This window comes from Saccoglossus kowalevskii, chromosome 17 (assembly GCF_978046115.1).
Source record: "Saccoglossus kowalevskii chromosome 17, keSacKowa6.1, whole genome shotgun sequence".
In the NCBI taxonomy this organism is placed as follows: Eukaryota; Metazoa; Hemichordata; class Enteropneusta; family Harrimaniidae; genus Saccoglossus; species Saccoglossus kowalevskii.
Genome location: NC_140657.1, coordinates 31,796,123 through 31,820,179, shown reverse-complemented (window position 1 = coordinate 31,820,179; position 24,057 = coordinate 31,796,123). Strand labels below are relative to the sequence as shown.

Below are 24,057 nucleotides of genomic sequence, written 5' to 3'. Positions count from 1 at the left end.
TATTTCAGGAATTACACAGACAGTGATACCAAGTTTATTGAAACATGGAATACAAGCAGTGTCTGTTGGTGTAAATAGTATGAGTAGTCCACCAGCTGTACCCAATCCATTCATATGGAAATATTATAATGATTCAGTACTTGCCATGTGGCATCCAGGTAAGAATCTGTGCTTGCCATGTGGCATCTAGGTAAGAATCTGTGCTTGCCATGTGGCATCTAGGTAAGAATCTGTGCTTGCCATGTGGCATCCAGGTAAGAATCTGTGCTTGCCATGTGGCATCTAGGTAAGAATCTGTGCTTGCCATGTGGCATCTAGGTAAGAATCTGTGCTTGCCATGTGGCATCCAGGTAAGAATCTGTGCTTGCCATGTGGCATCTAGGTAAGAATCTGTGCTTGCCATGTGGCATCCAGGTAAGAATCTGTGCTTGCCATGTGGCATCCAGGTAAGAATCTGTGCTTGCCATGTGGCATCTAGGTAAGAATCTGTGCTTGCCATGTGGCATCCAGGTAAGAATCTGTGCTTGCCATGTGGCATCCAGGTAAGAATCTGTGCTTGCCATGTGGCATCTAGGTAAGAATCTGTGCTTGCCATGTGGCATCTAGGTAAGAATCTGTGCTTGCCATGTGGCATCTAGGTAAGAATCTGTGCTTGCCATGTGGCATCCAGGTAAGAATCTGTGCTTGCCATGTGGCATCTAGGTAAGAATCTGTGCTTGCCATGTGGCATCTAGGTAAGAATCTGTGCTTGCCATGTGGCATCCAGGTAAGAATCTGTGCTTGCCATGTGCCATCTAGGTAAGAATATGTGCTTGCCATGTGGCATCCAGGTAAGAATCTGTGCTTGCCATGTGGCATCCAGGTAAGAATCTGTGCTTGCCATGTGGCATCTAGGTAAGAATCTGTGCTTGCCATGTGGCATCCAGGTAAGAATCTGTGCTTGCCATGTGGCATCTAGGTAAGAATCTGTGCTTGCCATGTGGCATCTAGGTAAGAATCTGTGCTTGCCATGTGGCATCTAGGTAAGAATCTGTGCTTGCCATGTGGCATCCAGGTAAGAATCTGTGCTTGCCATGTGGCATCCAGGTAAGAATCTGTGCTTGCCATGTGGCATCTAGGTAAGAATCTGTGCTTGCCATGTGGCATCCAGGTAAGAATCTGTGCTTGCCATGTGGCATCTAGGTAAGAATCTGTGCTTGCCATGTGGCATCCAGGTAAGAATCTGTGCTTGCCATGTGGCATCCAGGTAAGAATCTGTGCTTGCCATGTGGCATCTAGGTAAGAATCTGTGCTTGCCATGTGGCATCCAGGTAAGAATCTGTGCTTGCCATGTGGCATCCAGGTAAGAATCTGTGCTTGCCATGTGGCATCTAGGTAAGAATCTGTGCTTACCATGTGGCATCTAGGTAAGAATCTGTGCTTGCCATGTGGCATCCAGGTAAGAATCTGTGCTTGCCATGTGGCATCTAGGTAAGAATCTGTGCTTGCCATGTGGCATCTAGGTAAGAATCTGTGCTTGCCATGTGGCATCCAGGTAAGAATCTGTGCTTGCCATGTGCCATCTAGGTAAGAATCTGTGCTTGCCATGTGGCATCCAGGTAAGAATCTGTGCTTGCCATGTGGCATCCAGGTAAGAATCTGTGCTTGCCATGTGGCATCTAGGTAAGAATCTGCTTGCCATGTGGCATCCAGGTAAGAATCTATGCTTGCCATGTGGCATCTAGGTAAAAATCTGTGCTTGCCATGTGGCAAAAAAAAGATATAAAAACACTTTATAACTGCAATTAAAAGCCCCCAAAATAATAATGACAAATGTGGAAATAAAAAAAAAGATAATTGGATTCTATACATCAGATTTAAATGTAGCACTGATTGCTGTTAGACAGTAGTTTTAACATCTGACTTTGTCTCTGTCTAGGTGGTTACCCTGATTCACCTGGTACTGGACCGCTTATTCCTGGTGGTTTATCACGTGATGATTGTGTGATTGTAGATGGATTTGATCATGCATTGTGTTTTGCTTTCCGTACTGACAATAGAGGACCTCCCTTGGATGCCTTGGTAGGTTGTATTATATTCCAAAGTTAATGTCAACATTTGTCACTTTTTACAAAATAAACCTAAAAAATAAATATTTCTATTTATATAAATATTGAAAAATAAAACTGCAAGCAATGATTAGGATTGGTTCCAAGTAGCTATGGTTTTATAAAATATTATTATAAATACCTGTATTTATGATGGTCATATATCTTGTCAGACAACACAATTATAGCAATGGTTGCATGTCCCTATCTGCAATAGTACTTATTACATTACAGTTATGCATATTAAGAAACACATATGAAACTAATAACAGGTAATTAATATGCATGGATGCATTTGTGGATTATTTAAAAACACCTATGTACCTAGTTTCATTAAAATTTGATCAGTGGTACTGTGATATTTGTGGAGCACCTATAAGTTGGTTAATTTATGCAAATTAGGTAATTAGTAAGTACAAAATTTAACCTGAACATGTATATGGCTTATCCCTAAGTATTTACCTGTGTGTGTACCAAGTTTTATTGAAATTGGTTTAATGGTTCTTGAGAAAATGCTTAAAATTTGCTAATTAATATGCTAAAATTTCAATCAAACTCAATCAGGTCTTCGGATTACTCCAGAGTACCTATGTACCAAGTTTCATTGAAATCTGTTTAATAGTACTTGAGATATCAGTGTTAGAGCTGAAAATTGTTTAATTATGCAAATTAGATAATTAATATGCATGGAATTCAACCAAAAACAAGTCAGGGGTGAACATTATTCCAGAGCATCTATTTAAAAAGTTTCATTAAAATCTGCTCAATAGTACATGGAACCACTCTTGCGCCTACAAAAGAAATTAGTCCGTCTCATAACTTTTTCAGATTTGTTTATCCTTTATCATTTCATATTATATTGTGTACATATTTGATGTTACCTGCATTGATACATATTTCTTTATTAGACCACCACCTCATTGAAATCATTTATTTTATCAAGTCACGGTCACAGACTAGACTAGCTCCTCAGAGTTATTTCTGTGATATTATTTCTGTTTCTCTTTACATATGAATAATATAATTTTATATTCTACAATTTCATTTATATTATCTGGTGTAAATAAATAAATACAGAAATACAAATACAGAAACAAGTGAAAATGCTTGAAAATCAGTTAATTAATATGCAAATTAGGTGATTAATACAGACGGATTTCAACCAAAAACTAATCAGCTCTGAGCATCTACCCAGAGCATCTATGTACCAAGTTTCAATAAAATCTGATAATTGGTTCTTGAGATACATGTATCAGTGGAACATACACACACACAGATGCACTAACCACAAAGACTCACATTGTGTGCTTCGCACACAGGAGTAACAAATTTCAATGAGGATAATATTCAATGTGTTAACAAGAATATAGTCTGTGTTTTTATCCTGATGTTAATGTTAGTTAAATGCATAATATTGGAAGTAAAAAGAGTAGCACTTATACAGGTTCCCATGGAAACAAACTTCTAAAAAACTATCAATCAAACTTTTCTATTTGACAGGAAGTGATAAGTTATTATAGAATATTAAATTCTGAATTTCCTGGAGCTCATATAGCAGCATCCACGTTTGAAGACTATGTAACTGCATTGCTACCATTTAAAGACAAACTGCCTGTGATTACTAATGAGATTGGTGACACCTGGATCCAGGGAATTATGTCAGACCCAAAGAAAATGGCTCAGTATAGAACATTACAAAGAACCAGAGAAGAATGTCTGTTAACAGGCAAGTTAGTTACACTGCAGTATGATATAATACAGTACAATAGGTGACTGTAATCTTGTATATACCACTAACAGGTGACTGTAATCTTGTATGTACCACTAACAGGTGACTGTAATCTTGTATATACCACTAACAGATGACTGTAATCTTGTATATACCACTAACAGGTGACTGTAATCTTGTATATACCAATAACAGGTGACTGTAATCTTGTCTATACCACTAACAGGTGACTGTAATCTTGTATATACCACTAACAGGTGACTGTAATCTTGTATATACCACTAACAGGTGACTGTAATCTTGTATATACCACTAACAGGTGACTGTAATCTTGTATATACCACTAACAGGTGACTGTAATCTTGTATATACCACTAACAGGTGACTGTAATCTTGTCTATACCACTAACAGGTGACTGTATTCTTGTATATACCACTAACAGGTGACTGTAATCTTGTATATACCACTAACAGGTGACTGTAATCTTGTATATACCACTAACAGGTGACTGTAATCTTGTATATACCACTAACAGGTGACTGTAATCTTGTATATACCACTAACAGGTGACTGTAATCTTGTATATTCCACTAACAGGTGACTGTAATCTTGTATATTCCACTAACAGGTGACTGTAATCTTGTATATTCCACTAACAGGTGACTGTAATCTTGTATATTCCACTAACAGGTGACTGTAATCTTGTATATACCACTAACAGGTGACTGTAATCTTGTATATTCCACTAACAGGTGACTGTAATCTTGTATATACCACTAACAGGTGACTGTAATCTTGTATATACCACTAACAGGTGACTGTAATCTTGTATATACCACTAACAGGTGACTGTAATCTTGTATATACCACTAACAGGTGACTGTAATCTTGTATGTACCACTAACAGGTGACTGTAATCTTGTATATACCACTAACAGGTGACTGTAATCTTGTATGTACCACTAACAGGTGACTGTAATCTTGTATATACCACTAACAGGTGACTGTAATCTTGTATATACCACTAACAGGTGACTGTAATCTTGTATATACCACTAACAGGTGACTGTAATCTTGTATATACCACTAACAGGTGACTGTAATCTTGTATGTACCACTAACAGGTGACTTTAATCTTGTATATACCACTAACAGGTGACTGTAATCTTGTATATACCACTAACAGGTGACTGTAATCTTGTATATACCACTAACAGGTGACTGTAATCTTGTATATACCACTAACAGGTGACTGTAATCTTGTATATACCACTAACAGGTGACTGTAATCTTGTATGTACCACTAACAGGTGGCTGTAATCTTGTATATACCACACACAGGTGACTGTAATCTTGTATATACCACTAACAGGTGACTGTAGTCTTGTATATACCACTAACAGGTGACTGTAATCTTGTATATACCACTAACAGGTGACTGTAATCTTGTATGTACCACTAACAGGTGACTTTAATCTTGTATATACCACTAACAGGTGACTGTAATCTTGTATATACCACTAACAGGTGACTGTAATCTTGTATATACCACTAACAGGTGACTGTAATCTTGTATATACCACTAACAGGTGACTGTAATCTTGTATATACCACTAACAGGTGACTGTATTCTTGTATGTACCACTAACAGGTGACTGTAATCTTGTATATACTACTAACAGGTGACTGTAATCTTGTATGTACCACTAACAGGTGACTTTAATCTTGTATATACCACTAACAGGTGACTGTAATCTTGTATATACCACTAACAGGTGACTGTATTCTTGTATGTACCACTAACAGGTGACTGTAATCTTGTATATACCACTAACAGGTGACTGTAATCTTGTATGTACCACTAACAGGTGACTGTAATCTTGTATGTACCACTAACAGGTGACTGTAATCTTGTATATACCACTAACAGGTGACTGTAATCTTGTATATACCAATAACAGGTGACTGTAATCTTGTATATACCACTAACAGGTGACTGCAAACTCTCCGATACTAGAATTACTGACTCAAGCCGATTTTTACTGAAAGTTGCTGAGCACACTTATGGATTAAATTCTGTTGATGATATTACTCACTGGACAAATGAAGAATTGAAAAAAGCACGATCTGGTAAATATAATAATTAGTTCTGCTTTTAGTAGTACAAAATGCTTGTTAAAGAATCAATCCCAATTTTCGATATTTGTAATAGAAAGACGATTTGAAGAGATTGAGTTATCTTGGTCTGAGCAACGTGAGTTCATACAGTTATCAATTGATGCTTTACAAGACCATCCCTTAAAACAGACAATTGAACAGAGGTTACAAGAATTAGAACCCAATGTACCAAATACAACAGGTAAGGATCATGCTGATTAATAAGGTTAAGTAAATAATGAATTGTGTAATGATTTTGATATAAATTACTAACTACAGATATGGATAATATTTGTGTTTTAATCCCCTATAAGGGACATACTTGTTTATGTTTTCATGCATACACATGTACTGTGACTATTTGTCAAAAAAATAGTTTAACTTAGAGCTCATGTATGTTTAGATATAATCACTCATTAGAACTGATCCGTGATGGGTGGCTCAAAACAAATTACATTACATTACATCATTCATCCAAATCGTTGAGATACATTTGTTTGTTTGTTCATATTTTGTTCACCTCCAATTTATTATAGGATATGGTAAAATCAGTGTCCCCACAGGACCTGTTAGCTGTGATGGCAATGTAACAATACGTCTCGGTCGTCATGGTGAAATAATACAGTTTCATGATAAAAACACTAATGTAAGGAAAATTCTATTTTTTTTATTATATTATATTATACTATACAGATATAATGTATTTTTAAATCGAATTTTTAAAACTTTCTATTAATATGTAACAGTAAATGTGTTAGAAGTCCATTATTTAAGAGTGTTTCTCTGAAACTGTTGATTTTGATGCTCAAAGTGGTAATAGCATTCTGCATATATGCTTTGCTTTCTAAGCTATATTGTTTTGTAAACATTCAGTGGATTTAATGGATATTGCATTGTTTCAGATATCCCAGTATTAATTAAATGCCTTTGCCGCACAAGTGATATTTTACCAAAGAGCATCAAACTTTTGCATTTTCAATGGCATTAACATCGTTTAAATGGTCCCTCATCATGCCCAGCCTCAGTTATAGTAATGTGAATATGAGCAGTAAAGTCTGTAACTTTTCATTTTGTGTTTTGTTCTTGTTGTTATTGATCTTGTTGTTAATTATTTACGCCAGTTAGTTTGAAACACTGTCATCAGCTCGCTGGTTTTCAGTCAATTTAGTTGATGATATTGGTGTGTCGCCATCATTAGATAGTATTTTTTAACTTTGAGTCAGGATGTACATGTTATCTTAGGGTTTACCCTGGAGCTGAGACAGAACCCCTTTTTTAAATCCAAGCTAAACTATCCCTGGTTGACATTGGGTTAACCTGTTCACACATGCTTAAAATTAACTCTGAGTGAATACTGTATTGACCCACATTTAAATATTTATGTTGCTTATTAGTCCCCGTTCAGGCGCAGCCTGAAAAGGGGAGTTATAATTCAGGTTTTGTCCGTTTTCCATCTCCAACATTTTCTCAGAAATTCTACAGCAGGTATCAGTGAAACTTGGTAGGTTGATGAACAAGTGTATTCCGAGTATGCACGTCATTTTTTTTCCAGATCTGAAAATCCCAAGTGGGTCTTTTTCACGATTTTTATCAAAAATTACCTCTCCCGGCAACATTGACAGAACGTCTGCGCATGCTCAGAATAAATTAATTACTGTAAAATACTTTATTTTTGCTTGCAACATTTTTTTGCTATTTTCGCTGAAGGAATGTTTCAGTTAAAATAAAATCCAGCGAATATTCCCTTTTTCCTATATTTTACAGTCAAACTTGTCAAAAATCAATGAAAATAAATTCAATACAAAAAACAGCCAGAAAAAGTCTTTTCAGCGAATGATAATTCCAGCTGAAATAAAATATTTTACAGTAGATTAGATTTGTGAGTAACGCTACAGCACGTGATTTTGTTTATTGCGTGCAATTTATTATAGTACTGTTTATACATGTATTCTGTTCGGCTCAGTGGTCTCATTCACTAGTTACTAGAAGAACTAGTAACCTTATTTGATTTCAAGAACTTCAAGAAGGCGGCATAAGAGACGTGTTTGCAAAGGTAAGTTCTCCAGTTTCTACAAAATTGAATGTATTTTGGGGTGCGATTGGTGTACATTTTGTGACGTACGTACGGACGTGAATATTATGATGATTGCCAGCTTTATATTCTTGTGAAAAGCCAAAAAAGCAAACAATTGTCTCCAATCTACGAAACTAGTTTGTAAATTGTATACCCTGTCAAATTATTGTACACGAACGATTAATTCATGGGGACATAGTTTCAAGTAAAATTGTTATCCGGTCTTTTGCTTGTGTCGCGATTTCTGAAATATCCACAACTCGGGGGGGGGGGAGATGTCCCTGTGTCGATCAACTTATTCATTATATAATAGTAGGTTGCCTATGATTATATTTGTATTTTTATGTTGTGAGCATTAAACTGTTAGTTGTAATGAAGATTTTGTCGATCTCTTGCGATTCATCATGGCCGATGTGCAGTGACAACACGTGTATGGACGGTCGGTCGAGTAGTCTACAACGGACCATGAAATCGCCCGGCGTTTTTTCGGCATTTTTTTTATAGTTTTTTTAAAAATATTTTAGATACTTTATTCACTCGTGGCGCCTACAAGAGTCTAATTTATATTGTACCATAGTAGTCATTGACACATATCATGTGAATAGCCCGAATGGGTAAGCTTCGTTTCGAAGCTGTTATTTCTGCGAACAATGTTAAATTATTCTTTGAATGCTCAGTTTATATTTTGAAAACAACTAATTTTTTGATTAAAAAAAAATCATGCCGTTTTCCCCGTCAAAATCAAAGCATAAAGATCTTGCCAGAACATTGGTAAATCCACTACCGCATTGCCTTCACCACGAGGTCACTGAACCATCATTAACATATTTAAATGAGCCACGTGTAAATAAGAACATGGCGGATATCGTATCTCTTCGAACATTTACATTCGACCGAAATCATTCGTTTACGATGAAACTAAGTTGAATATTACTTCCAATTTATATAAATTCAACGAATTAAATTTTTGTGCGTTTTTATAATCATTACTGAATAATAATCAACAATTACAATACTTCGAAAACAAGTAACTTATTCACTTGCGAAACACAGAATGACCAGATTGTGCTAGCGTGATCATTCGCTACCGGTACTAACGACTAAGCAATGTATTCGTGTTTGTATTTATTCGAAACTTCTTTTAGAACATACTTTACTTTTCGTTATCAACAAGATTATAAAAAAAATAATGCATGTTACAGTATGTGAATCTTTTGGGGGGATTCAATTCCAACATTTCGCGATGCCTATGAACCAAAGGCCTTTCACTCTTCTCTGAGTGTGACACCTAAACCAGAGGTTTTATGGTGTATAAACTGCCACTAAATGAAAAGGCTGTTGTACCTTATTAAAATTTATAAGTACATGTTATTATGCATTTCATTATGAAAACTGACTAAATTAAATGTGATCTTATTTTTAATTATGATTATGATTTATATCGGTAATGACGTTTTCATCCAATATTAATTGTGCAATTGTTAAAATGCACACATTTATTGTTTTTGTTTCTGTTGCCCTGAAATAGACATTTGTAAAAAAAAAAAAAAAAAAAAAGTAAAAAAATCATGCTTGATTAAAATAAAAAAATAAAAAGATGTAGTCATGTAGCCCCTTCCTGTTACCTGTTTTCAACTTCTTCCAAAGTAAAACTGACGAAGCCTTGTAATTGCCATACAATCATCATTTGTGGGAAAACTTGTATGTTATTGAAAATCTTTATTTTGTTGTCTGTGAATTAATATTATAATATTTGAAATGGCGTAATGGTGCAAAATATTCTCAAACAATCGGTCTTCTGATGACACTACACTGCACATTTATGCACAGTCAGTATCCCAATGCACGATCACAGCTAACTAAGTGATGATGGTGGTTGAAATGGAAAACTGAATACAAAAATCCAGTAATATCTCAAACGAATTTCCGTCTGCTGTGAATGCATGTTTCGTTGCATCAAATAAATAACCCAATTTTATGATAGAAGCTTGCAATCTTGTGCCATACAGGGTCAAGTGATTGAGCAATAACAAATGTGATTTTATGTATTAGGTCATTGAATGTATCCAAAAACATGGTACCAATGATCTGAAATTTCAGGAGTGCTCGCTGAAGGTTTATCAATCCTGCGTATTGTCTTGTTCTTTTTCAATCCTGCATTTCAGTTACTAGAATTCATACTAAAAAAATAGTTTCTGTTTTTCTTCTAATAGTTCGGCTACTTTCAAAAACAAATAATTTTCCATGGTCGAAATGCAAGAAGAATACAAAACTACTGTGATTTCATAGCGATACCTGTAGGGCCATTGTCAATTAGTTCGCCTGATCAACACAGCGTTATACATAGGACTGATATTTAATCACGGAGAGTAAAATCTTGTGATACTAATCTCTAGAACCAACTCAGATTGGTACCTATGTCTTATGAACCCACATGTGTATATCTTTGACTATACTTATTTTAAACTTTTTTTTTTTTACAGTGGTGCTGTGAACTGAATTTTTTCTGGGTTCCTACAACATGGAGTGTCAGGGACTTTATTGAAATGTTGTACACAAATTTCATAAAATCCTGAATATATCTAGAAGTCAAAATTAGATGGTTTACAGTATTTTATACCCATTAATAATTGAAATGCAATAATATCACTGCACTAAAAAGACTTCAAACAATTATTGTTACTTCTCCATTGAAGGTTATGAGCAGACCAACCTTTACTTGCTCTGAAAACATAGCTTTTACAATTGTTTAAATTAACAGATGTTGTTCTATGTACAATGAATACATTTTAAATAATAAACCTTACTGTGTTAATAACAAATTGTATTTGACAACATGAGAATGATTCTGATGCCCAGTGGTGATGTTCAAACAAACCCAGGTCCTGGTAATATACTAAGACCTGATTAACAAAGAAGTCATGTACATCAAGGTTCACTCAGATTTATGAATGCAGTTTCTTGAGAAAGTATACATGTATGACAAATAGTTTTGTTGCACTTGTGTACTCTGAGATTCTGAACATGGGTCAGTGGAAGTTTTTAGTTGTCAGTACAAAACTAGATCATCGGAAATCACTTTATGATGAGTTGTAACCACAAAGAGTACATATTTATTCACCTGTTTGCAGATGTTCTTTGTACAACTTTATAATCAAATAACGGGGACTGTGACATTTCATGTCTTGTCTGTTTCTAGATTGACTGGGCTAAATGTTCTTCTGATAACTGCGCACTTGGTTTAATGATGTATCATAGTTATAATGACACAGACATCAACAGCTTCAGTCAACAGTACAACTTCCATGGCTCAGGGGGTGCAGGCTTTCATAAAACAGGAATGACCAAGTTAGCCCACCCACAACAAAATACTTGGATCATGAATGTACAGGAAATGTGGCAGAAACAAGGTGAGTCTTAACCTTTGTTGAACAATGTGTATCAACAGTGTTCTAATTGGATTCAGCTATCCACCTGCTTTTGTTTTGGTCTTCAGAGTGACTCTGTTGGGTTTTGCAAGGTTTATATTTCTTGATGTAAAACAATGACCTAAGAAACCCCCATTTGTCAGTTATTTGATTTGGTATATTATGAGGATTTGAATTGGAGTTAAGTACTAGCCTATAAAGGTCAGTTGCAATTGGATGTACTCTTCATTCTCCAAAATTGATTTGACTGGACAGTCCCCAGACATATTTTGGAATGGCTAGTCTCCGGAAATTAATTACAATCACCAGTCTCCAGTAATTAATATCAATCACCAGTCTGCAGTAATTAACTGGACTAGCCTTTCACTAGTGTCACCAAAAATCAGCAGTTGTGTGTTTCATTCTCAGATGGTTCATGTAGCTTCATTACCAAGCTTTCCTTCCCTGACAACCAAAGTTGGGTATACTATGGAGCTCCTAAGGTTCTTTGGACTAAGATGGAGGTAACACAGATTAACAAGACTACAGGTATACTTAATTAATGTATTGAATTTTCACACAATTGTGATTTTCTCACCATTTTTAACCATCATATTTAATTGTCATTGATATATTATCATTATCATGTATGGAAATATGAAATTTATAAAATTTGATCTTGAACACCATTCCTAAAAGTTTGCAAATGCCTGCAACTTGCATTGGTAAAATCACATACAGACATTACTCCACCCAGGTCAAGAAAAGTAATTTGTTGCTGCATGGGAAGTTGGGTTACAATGGTTAGTTCATAATACGGAAAATATAAAAATTATGAAAATAATAATAGAAAATAATGATATGAAAATAATATTATTTAAGAATGAGGATTTTCAAGAATATCTACAAAATAAAATAGGCCCGTAACAGATAAGTTTTGAGTTTTCTTGGGTGCTCTGTTGCTGTGTTCGTGTCAGATTAGAAAGGCAATTTTATAATAAGCCTTTTTTTCATTTGTTGTACATCTTCCAGAAATATCTACCAAAATGTTATAAATCAACTTTTAGTAATTAAAACATTTTTTCCATATTAATATAAACACAAATATTAATAGGTATCGTGGATGTCTACAATACAAAGCAACATGTTTTGTACAAAACTTGTTATTGTTTAAAATTTATCTATTCCTGCTGACTGGAAGAAAATAACATGCACGGATACCCATTTTGTGGTAACTAAGCAAACTCAAACCCCACCATGAATAAACCTGATTAATTCTGCCAATAATTTATTTGCTTATAGGCATTGATATTGAGATTAACTATTTCAATAAGACATCTACAAGGTTACCAGAATCTATGATGTACAACTTTTTTCCTGCTGCCATGGCTGGTTACCAATGGAAACTGTATAAGATGGGAGGAGGACTTGTTGATCCAATGAATGTTGTTTTGAATGGAAGTCAAATGTTGCACGGTAAGTAAAAAAAGCAAGTAAGTCTCTACCTGTAATTTTCACCACCTTGCTCAGTTCAAGGAATCACATCTCAAATGGTTGCATGTTCCTCTGTAATGAGCATTTGAAATAAAACTTGGCACACATTCTGCACCACATGACATTTTAGTTTAGTTTGAGGAAGGTGACGTTTGATGATGAAATGATCAGTAACTTTAAATTATATAACTTGTTGATAAATATTGAAAATTTTATGTTTCAGGAATCCAAGATGGTGTACGTTATTCAAAACCCGGTTCTCATGGTATTAAAATAACCTCACCTGATATACCAGTGGTCGGCATAGTAACAGAAAATCATGCTGCTTCACCATACACTGTGCCTTTAAATCCGTTGAGTGTTTTGCCATTAGGAATGGCTTATAACTTTTTTAATAATATTTGGGACACTAATTATATATTATGGTATCCATTCCAGAGAGGAGATGAAAGCTTCAAGGCTCGATTTAGACTCAGTTTACTTTGAACAGCTTTTTGTATAAGAGAGGGTTTCAGGTTAAAGAAAGTTATCTCAGTGTTTGATCAGATTTTAATGTTCATCACCCAATGTTGATGATATATCTTGCAATGCAGGTGATAATAAACTAATACAAAAATTGCTTACCAGTGTTGTAGTGTCTGGTATGTCCTGTGTATGGAGTAGGGGATGAACTTGTGAACTTTGTGAAAAACATTCTTGTGGATGGGTAGATTAATTGGGGTAAATGTCAATTGTGAAGAAATTTCAAATTTCTCCACCTCACTTTTGTTTCAATTCGTTTCAAGTGGATAACCCCTTATTATCTTTGCCATCAGACTGTGGTTTGTCACTTCACCCAGATTTTCAGCTTTGGTACTTTTGGTATTTTGTACTGTTCCCAAAACAAGGCATTTTGAGATTCATTCAACCGAATTGGCAAAAAGTGCTTCACCTCGGGGGACTGCTGACATGTTCCTAGTTGCAGGAGAATATACTTCCATATTACTTTATGCAAAGCCTTTGCTAAAAGTAAGTGAGAAGAAGCAGGGGTAGAGATCTAGGTTAGATGCAAGAAAAATTAACAGTTACATGAATGTGGACAGCTCACAGGTGTGCTTGCATGACATGTATCAGCTTACTCCAAGAACTTTCTAGTGACTTTCTTGAGGAAAAAAAATGAGGAACAAGAAAAGAGTTAGTGTGGCAACATATGTGTGACAGGTCATAGTAAAGTAAGTTCATTGAACAGTGATCTAAACCCAGACACTCAGACTTGAAAAAACATCATTTTTGACCCGGACAACCACATATTGTGTCATTTGTGACCCAGATGAAAAGATATAGTCAGCTATGCATCTTGGTCCCAGTGCTTCTCCGTTTTTTATGCGTATATACAAGGCTTTCTAATTTCCATATGAATTCATCCACCTTTCAAATTACTACCGTTTCATCGTATCAAAGGCATAAATTTATCAACCTGTAACTTTGGTTGCCTATAATAAATCGTTTCAAATCAATGCAGCATCTTTGACCCTCAGCTATATTTTGTTCACCCACACCTCATCATCCCAACATGTTTTGTCTGTGGCAAGAAATAGAAAATCATAGTGCACCACAAACCAGCAGATCAATACAAACCAATACTACTTGGGCAACCCCAAGCCACAATCATCATCTGGTACTTCATCTGTATGTACATCACCTGTAAACTCAGCTCAGATCTGTTAGAAATTCAACAATGGTACACGCAGCAGTTCCTGTCAAGTCAGATGCATTCACAAGTGCCCTTGTATGCTCTGTCATTGACCATGGTTTGTAAAGTCACGGCAGTAGCTGAGCCAACATCACTGCACGCCATTGCACCATCTCTACCTGACCACCCAGACAAAGTATTTATGGCATCACAACTACGCAAATCTTGGTGTTCACCAGCATTTTAAAACTACATCCAATGCAAAATCTACACTTGACAAGCCATCACTAAATTCTTTCTGAAGGAGAGCACACCATTCGACTCACTGCCACTGCCTATTTTCTTAGTTAATTCTCTCAGTCTTCATCCAAAGAAGACTGGTGCTCCATACCTTTTCAACCAGCTAGCCAAAGCAATTCACCGGATCCTCACCCAGCAAGCAAACACACAAAATCTCAAATACGACTATTTGGCAGTCGCCCTTCCCTTACATGCATATATGCCTTCACATTGAACAATATGCTATCAGTCTACAAAGAACTGAGTGTTCCCATCAGCAAAAAATTTTCGATGGCCCCTTATCTACACGCACATTCCTCTGGATTGAATTGGACACAGTAAAAATGATCATCAGACTCCCAGACGACAAGTTACATGACTTACTACAAGCTCTTATCGCTTATTGGCACTTTTAGCTTTGCCAGCTGGACTAATTATTTTAGCCACATGATCAATGTCAGAACATTAAACAGCATCATAGGATTGACTGAAAACGTCCGACTATATGTTCAGTGGTGGTGCGATTTTCTACCATCTTGGTATGGCTCTGCACTGGTCACCTGGCCAGACGCTAGAAGTGTTCACAAATGCTTCAGGTTCCATTGGTTGTGGGGCTTTTACATTAGCCATTTGTTAAATATATCCATATTTCCCAACCACAATTGAGTGGAAAGAAATGTATTCTATTTTCATTTCTTATTCAATTCGGGGGAATTTCTGTCATGATCAACACATATTGTTTCGCTGTAATAATGAAGCTTTTGTAAACCTATGGAAGAAAGGATCAACACAGTATTCAAATATCATGCGCCTTGTTCAGGCAATCTTCTCTGTCACTGCAAAAAAGAACTTTATGTCATCATTGCCAATATTAGTCGCATTGATAACTCTATTGCTGATTCACTTTCTCCTTTACAGTTTCAATGCTTCGAGCAGCTGGTTTCAACAGCAGACCACGTCGCTACACCAATTCCACCTGATCTACTGCAAGAGCAGTTCATAGCTTAGAACTGCCGGCCACATATTCAAATGCACAAATCATAGCAGCCCAAGCACAATCATACATGCAATACAGCATCGCAGAGTCAACCCCTCAAACCTACCTATTTGGTCAAAACCACTTCTACTACTTCTGTTACCTGCACTGTTTACCAGCATACCCAGTCACACCACAAGCGACCATTCTCTACACCACACACCTAGCTCAGAATGGCCTAAAATACAAAACCATTAAAATCTACCTGACAGTCATTATCCATCTACACAGTGACTTAACCAGATAACACCTCTGATCATGTACAGTTGCAACAGACACAACTTGACATCAACAGATTGCTAGGGGATTTGACTAAAAAAACATGATTGACTTTCAACATTCTATGAAAGAATCGCTCCATTCACACAAATGACAAGTTCACGATTTGACAGTCGCCTTCTTCAAATTTCTGCAAGTCAGTAAATACTTCACAACATCCCCTCTGCATTTTGACCCATACCTTACTGGTAGAAGATATAACATGTGCAATCGAGCCACAAGTCCTGTTGCCTGTTTCCAAAACCGTTACATTTCACCATTGCTGTATCATTAAAGTTGCACCATCATTCACCTCAGTCTATGCCAGGCAAATAGGCGCGGATCTAGGATTCTGGAATGGGGGGGGGGGGCGATAAGTTGGCCGAAGTCAAAGTTCGCGAGCGCCGATGGCGCGAAGCCCTGTTGGTTGTTAAAAATAGGGGGGCCGCGGTCTCCTCGCCCCCTCTAAATCCACCAATGTGTGCCATTCATTCATACGCCTTCCAGTTTCATGTTGGCCCACACTGTTGACATGAGCCAGAATGCAACATCTGCGCCTATACACAACCCATAGCTTGGATGGGCAGTGACAACCATATCAGAGGCACCTTGTTGTGCTACACGAACTCTCAATGTCGCTTGTGACTTGCATGCTGGCATTTTGTATTCCAAATTATGTTTCAGTATTTGTGTCATTCTATGATGCTACAATTGGCCATCCAACACTGTACCTGCTCATTTTTACCTTGTTCCATTTATTTACAATGAACTGGATTTCGCTTTAGACATTTACCTTGACATTTCTTGTATCGTTTTTTTCACGTTCAGTTTTGTCCACCTTGTCTTTCATTATAAAAATCACGTGCAACATTACAGTTATGTAATTAATGCACAAAACATTTTCAGGTTCACCCATTTCCTTGGCTTGTTTACAGCCATCTCATAATTGTTGGCTTGTCATTGCAGTGCATGCAGGCAGGCACCACTCGATTTACACGCTACCACTTATTGTGAATAGAGTCCAACATACAAACGTGCACGGAACTGGTAACCACGATGATAGTCAAGTGGTTACCCCTGTGGTGACTGGACTCTATCGACTACCATGCTAATCTCTTCATGATGTGAATCAAATTTGCGGTTAACATCACGAAGCAGGTTTCGGATGACACTCACATCCCCTTCTGCTTTCAGCCAAGACGTTCTTAGCAGTAATTGTCATTCATTGTATTAGGGAATTACACCATCAGTCATATTGTATATGTAGGGTATCAACGAGGCACACACAGTCATGCCAATGTTAAAAAACAGTAGACACACTTTTCACGTACGTACTTTAATGAGCTGATCATAATTAAATCGCAAATGTGTTGAGAGGTAAGATATGACATAATTCAAAATGTATGCTGCTTATGTATATAAGAAGAGATTATAACAGTCGTTTAATTGTTTACACATTTTGCTCATTTTCAATCATTGTTAATGAAATATAAATGTTGCAAAACGAAGTTCACAACATCATTATATTTAAATAATTAGGTATGCGAACTCGTTAGTTTACAATATATGCATATAGCATTGGCACGTCTTCAAAAGGCATAATGAGTGTGTTATAATAATATTGTTATAAGTTGATTGCTATTTATTATGAAGCAATTTGGTTTAATTCTCTTCTTTCTCTATAGCAGATTCTGATGACGACGCAGATCCTGATGACGACGTCACTTCTTTACTAAACATTTCACGGTTTTCATATTCTGCAAAAATTCAATTACATAAATGGTAAATGATCTGCACGATCGTACACATTTATTATCACATCGTATCACAATACATATATCATTACATCATATGAAATTATAACCAATTTTGTATGGATATAATCAACAACATTAATGTGACAAGTATGTTTTGGTGTGCTTACCATGTGTTGTCAGTTCAGGTTGAATATTCTGAAGGTGAATATATTCATGTGATAAGCCAAGTTGTTCTGAAGGAGTTACACGTTCATGGTTTGTATCTGTTTTCAAAATCATACTGTATTAGTGTGATATATTTCTAAAATAGAATTATCTTAACAGAATCGTTATACAATGATTATAGTTCCAAAAAGAACAATAACAAATATATCAAGATTATAATACTTCACGTCTCCATATACGGAGAACATACGGATATTATTCTAAAAAATGCATGAATGTTGTGCAGTGATCGTGAATAATGTTGGGAGGACGTTGATGATGATGCTGTGCGGTCTAAACTTTCAAACACAATTGTACAGGGTTTTACAGATGATTGAATTTTCTTGTATTCCTGGTGTATGTTTATTAATATCATCACGTGTATTATTGGCACTAAATACTTGCACTGTCACCAGCACTGCAATTTGTACATAATTTATTGAACTATTACGATTAGTGACAACATTACGTACTGTCTAACTCACATTTCATCTCTATTATTACTACCACTTCTATGCACATATTCGGTACTTGGTCTCCTTGAATGTGACCATGACTATTAGAACCAACAGCTCCCTGTCATATGTCATCAATACTACTACCATCTCCAATACAATTTAAATTACGTACCTCCTTCGCTATCACCACCTTCTCTCATTTCAATATATTGTGAATTTTCAATATTATCAGGATTCATTTTAAGGTATTCTCCTAAATCCTGCTGCTCATCGGAACTGTTTGCAAACAAAACAAAAGAGAATTAAATAAATGTTTCCACGGCAACTAGCGCAATGTCTTTCCCAACATCGTGAAATATGTCCATAAATTGTTCTCTGGCAAAGGTGAATACTCTTTCCGACAATTCATGATGCAATGACAACTGGGTCTAGGTATCTACCAAGATATAATTGATTGGTCTTTGTATCAAGGACAATCCTTAAATGTTTAAGAATATTCGCCCATAACTTGTTTTAGCTAGTAGTGATGATAAGGACTTCCTAAAATGTCTATCTGCATCAATCAATTGAACATTGCCTAAAGGGTAACATCATCTAAAAGTTGACATGAACATTAGTCCACAATCTTTCCGGTTATCTCGCGTATGGACAAACGCCAGCAAAAATACAACATCCTTGCCAGATAAACATATATCACTTCCATATGAGATACAATGTTTAAGGTAAAGCACTTAGTGGTTATGGGATCTTTTTGAGCCCGAATGTCACTCATACATTGCAATACGAGTAAAGTAAACAAGATATAGTTACTCTTGATTGTTAATTGGTTGCTTATATGCATCTGATTTTGTTGGCGTCGTTGCAGTGTACATACTCTCATGGAATTCTACTTTCTTTCGAGGTGGCAGATTAGGTGCTGGTAGACCGAGGTTCTCCTAAACACAATTCATGAATCAAAACATAGAAATAGTCAATAATGCTCACCATTTCAATTATTAGCAATTTCTTATAATATACAATCGAAATTACTGGCACATATAAAAATATGAAACACGAGGAACGATTATATTTACCTGACTTTTCTGTTTAATTTTCTTCATTCTACAGCAAACAATAAAGATTTAAGTTAATATATTTAATTAGTTTTTCCTACTCACATATTTTTTTTCCAGAACGGGTGAAAATGTTATGACACATGCCATTCAAAATTATTGTTAACTTTTTCAATGTTTCTCTGCTATAAACACAATACAATATAAGATATATACATAGATTTGAAGGCATTATAATCAACAAATAATATAAACTGCACGTTAGGTCAATGCTGCTTCACACCTACCACTTAATTAATCTTTAGAAACTAATGGATTACATTAAAATGTTTGCGATGAGGTTTTGTTAGATACATATGTTGTATATATTTAGCTGCTATATATGTTCACATACTTATATTATAGTCACTGAAATGGGAAATTCATGTGGAATGTTGTTGTGATGAGGTGGAAAAGATGACAATGGTAAATTCAAACTAAATGGACCAATTCTAAATATAAGTTTAAGGTCAAATCAAAGCATCTTGCTCACTTTGATTGTTTTATGTATTGTTTGGTTACATAGAAAATGAATTCCATCATGTATAAGCAAACTATAAATGCCACGTTAATGATTTAAATTCCATATATTTTACACGTTTGTAAAATTCATCTCGACGATTTTCTGTTCATTTCGAGATTTCACGATTTTGAACTTGATTTTCGTTTTTATAGCTCCAAGTCGGAATGCCGATTATTAAGAGTGGAATATTGCATTGCGATATCTTTACTTTTTGTAATACCCCAAAACAATCGCGTTTATCGCATCCAACGTTATGTTTTTACGTCACTACGACAATATGACCTGTTTTACGTCCGATTTCAGGCAAAACAAGGATCTCGCAGTAAACGGAAGATGGTCTATTTTTTTTGTTTAATAATATAAATTGTCATTGCCTTAGTTCCTGATCAAAAGTTTGTTCCCAAATATTTTGTTTTTGTTAGTGTCGTCAAAGGTTTAATATCAGAGATGAAATGTTGGATGAACACTGAATGATGGTTTAATAATCTTCTTTACTGACAGTGCATGGTTTGAAATGATTACAACAGCGGAACCAATTACATGACGTGCGTGACAGTTCGCCAACCCATACTGTGTTGCTATGAGTCACGTGATACAAATGTACGTCAAATATTTTACCTACCGAAATACGTGTAGTACTACCACGACAACCAACACAATTACAAGGATTACAACCAGTGTTGTCATAGTGATTGCTAATATTTCAGTGGCTTGATAAAAAAAACATTTAAACACGTTAAATGCATAAGCTTAATTAAATTAATAACAAACTGTAGACTACAAATATATAGTAAGATATGTTATTCACACATAATTTACCTTTGCTCTGTGACTTTTCTGGTCTTTCCAAGTCATTATAAACTGTCAAATTGACAGTTATTTCTACCGATACATTACTGCAAGTAATGCAAGACTACGTTAATATGACTTGTCTTTCGGAGTATCATTAGTTTTTTGAAAACATATGCTATAGGCATATGCATTAGTGATTTAATAATGTGAATCGTTCGTTCCAAACAAGATATCCTATAAACAATATGACACACCTTGATTTCGGCCTTTCACCATTGTCTGTAGCATTCACTGTAAGATTGTAAAGTGATGTCGTATTGTATGGATCCAATTGATACATACTGCTTATTACTGCAGTGTTCTTATCTATAACAAATATACCCTAGAAACGAAACAAACATTATAGACAAATGATTCGACAGCTCAATGCTATACCATACAATGTAGACAGTGAACAAAAACTAATATTATTCCTACCCTCTCATTCCCTGCAGTTATTTCATATGTAACCATGCCAGCACTACCACCATCTTCATCAACTGCTTCAATATTCAACTGGAGGTCTGAACCAATACTTAGATCTTGTGGAACTTCTGTTCTGTATATATCTTTTTTTTCAGAAAAGAGTTCAAAAATACCGAGATATTAAAAGAATAAAGGTATCATGATTTTATTTCAATGTGTCTAGATACCGACTTGATAACTGGTTTCCAGTGAAGAGCTGTTTTATATCATTCAGCATTTGCTCATAACCTGCTATCATTTAGGTTTATATAAGGTCCGGGACAGAAGTAGAGTCAGTAATTGGAACTAATTACAGATATGAACTTTGCTAACAGACTGTTGTTTTAACACTTTGGCGCCCCCGCCCCCCGATTATAAGTTAACGATATTGATATGTGTAGTTTCCCAATATAGCGAACAATTAATAAAGTATATATGACGTGTTAAGTACTTTGTGTGATTGGTTACATGCGAGTGGAATGTGTGGAGGCCACGCCTCAAGGTCTTAAACTTCTATGTAAGGTATGCTGGTTGGTCACTTCTCCAGAGAGCGACTGAGACTAGAGATTGACACGAATTCCGTCTGTGTGTGTCTTTGCTTGGCTGAAGGGTTTGGGAACTCCTCGATCCTGGTAATCTTAATAACACGAGCGTAATCTTAATAACACGGGCATTAGGCTGTTACAAGGGCAATAAATATTTGTTTGCATAAATTTTACAAAAAACGTATTATGAAAATGTTTCCTTTCCTTCAAATATTTTATTTTCTTTAATTTGTGTGTCAAAACTGTGGATATATTCAATAACTATGTTAAATTCTAGTATGGATATTATTACTAATCACTAACATTTGTGTGGGGTACATCCATTAATTAAGATGAGTTGGACATTCATTGTGACTCAACTGTGTATAGTGTTGAGTAATTAGAGATGCATAGGCTAATGTATACAGTATGTATGATGAATTAGTACGAGGTTACATTTATGCAAATACACAAAACATGACTAACCTCTGATGAATTTGGGTGGGTTGATGTTGTAATCGTTGTAGTAGACCACCACCGAAAAGTGGCCGTAATTATTATAAATCCCATCGTTCACTTCCACAGATATCTATTCGTCAGATTACAAAAGAAATATACATGAGATTGAGTGTATGATAAGAACGATGACAAATAATATATGATTGCATTAATAACACGTTTTTATTCCTCTGATTATAATCGATGTGTTTATGATTCTTGCTTAGTCTTGTTACCTTTAAGTCGGCTTCTGGTGTATTGAACTCAGCTTTTGTTTCAATAACTCCGCTGGTCTCATTGATAGAGAACAGGTTCTTAATGTACGGTATACTAGGCGTCAGTGAGTAAGTGATTGTTCCTTCAATGTCTGGGTCTGTTGCATTCACATTAATCACAAAGGTACCAATTGGCGAATCCTGTTTCAGAAATAAACGATTACTCGTAAGGTAATATTATCACTATTATATTATTACATATACCCCAGAACGACCATTACGTGTAATAGGCAAACTATCAACCAGTTTGATTGCTATACCACCGGTTTTATGCCGGGGGTAGATTGGAACCTTTGTATTTCGATCGACAGTTATTCACAACTAAAAAGCGCGTACATGACACGTTTTAGATGGTCATATTTGGAATATGTCAAGTTAGAAGTCGACAATGTTGTTTATTTGTCCGATGAGTTACTGGATATGTTGTTTATGCTTTTAGACAGCCACCACGATGTCATCAAATCTGACTTTGGTGTGGTAAGAGTTTATCGTTTATTAAAATTATTCAACATAACTCTAACGTCTGAAGTACAGTATGTGGTAATCTTGCATACTCAAGACTCAAAACAGCTATGTAATAAACTCACATGAGACAGTTTTACTTCCATTTCGCTTGGATCAAATCTTGGCCTATTATCGTTTACATCTAATAGTATTATTTCCACAGATGCAGTGCTGCTTCTCTGTGGAACACCTCCATCGTATGCTTGTATTACCAAACTCACAGTTTCCTGCTTCTCACGGTCAATGCTAGAGTTAGTCCGAATTATTCCACTTCTTGAGTCGATTTTAAAGAATCCTATATCATAAGAGATAGATTAATTATTGGTAGCTGGCTTGGATGAAAAACCCACTATAGGAATCATATACCGGAAACATTCACAGCTAAGTAGTCTTAGTCGATTTAAAGTCTTCTAACACTAATTATATTCTCCTAGATGTCGATTACAATAAACCAACTTACTCGTCAATTTAGTACCTTACCATAATTAATCAAATGTTTGGAACAACTTTATTCATCGTGGTAAGATCCTAGATGATATTACATGCCATCAACCCAGTTTTGCATTTATTGGAAATGTTATAATAACAGCACTTATCACCATAGAGACGACATTGGCAATTTGTACAGCTTATTAAAGATGAAAGTTTACTGAACATAAATAGATGAAATCTTAACTAATCTTACAATAACTTTCTAATCAAATCTAAACAAAAATCCAACTAGTTGAAGAAG

General features: G+C 35.7%; 1 protein-coding gene and 1 long non-coding RNA gene across 2 annotated transcripts in view; one reads left to right on the top strand and one right to left on the bottom strand.

Annotated features, from left to right (window-relative positions):
• LOC102807935 (uncharacterized) overlaps nucleotides 1-13,572 on the top strand; it is a 42,420-nt gene extending 28,848 nt beyond the window's left edge. Inside the window, exons 5-14 of the mRNA XM_085491995.1 lie at nucleotides 9-158; nucleotides 1,919-2,061; nucleotides 3,588-3,813; nucleotides 5,810-5,947; nucleotides 6,030-6,176; nucleotides 6,511-6,620; nucleotides 11,248-11,458; nucleotides 11,885-12,004; nucleotides 12,758-12,931; nucleotides 13,173-13,572. Of these exons, the coding sequence (XP_085348121.1) occupies nucleotides 9-158; nucleotides 1,919-2,061; nucleotides 3,588-3,813; nucleotides 5,810-5,947; nucleotides 6,030-6,176; nucleotides 6,511-6,620; nucleotides 11,248-11,458; nucleotides 11,885-12,004; nucleotides 12,758-12,931; nucleotides 13,173-13,435 (1,682 nt within the window). The 3' untranslated portion in view covers nucleotides 13,436-13,572. The remainder of the gene's footprint in view (nucleotides 1-8; nucleotides 159-1,918; nucleotides 2,062-3,587; nucleotides 3,814-5,809; nucleotides 5,948-6,029; nucleotides 6,177-6,510; nucleotides 6,621-11,247; nucleotides 11,459-11,884; nucleotides 12,005-12,757; nucleotides 12,932-13,172) is intronic.
• Nucleotides 13,573-20,850: 7,278 nt separating this feature from the next.
• LOC144352407 (uncharacterized) lies at nucleotides 20,851-21,125 on the bottom strand. Its single transcript, XR_013420610.1, has 2 exons — nucleotides 21,047-21,125; nucleotides 20,851-20,937 (listed from the first exon to the last, which is right to left on the bottom strand). It is a non-coding gene; the product is annotated as an uncharacterized LOC144352407 (long non-coding RNA).
• Between the last annotated feature and the right edge of the window lie 2,932 nt (nucleotides 21,126-24,057).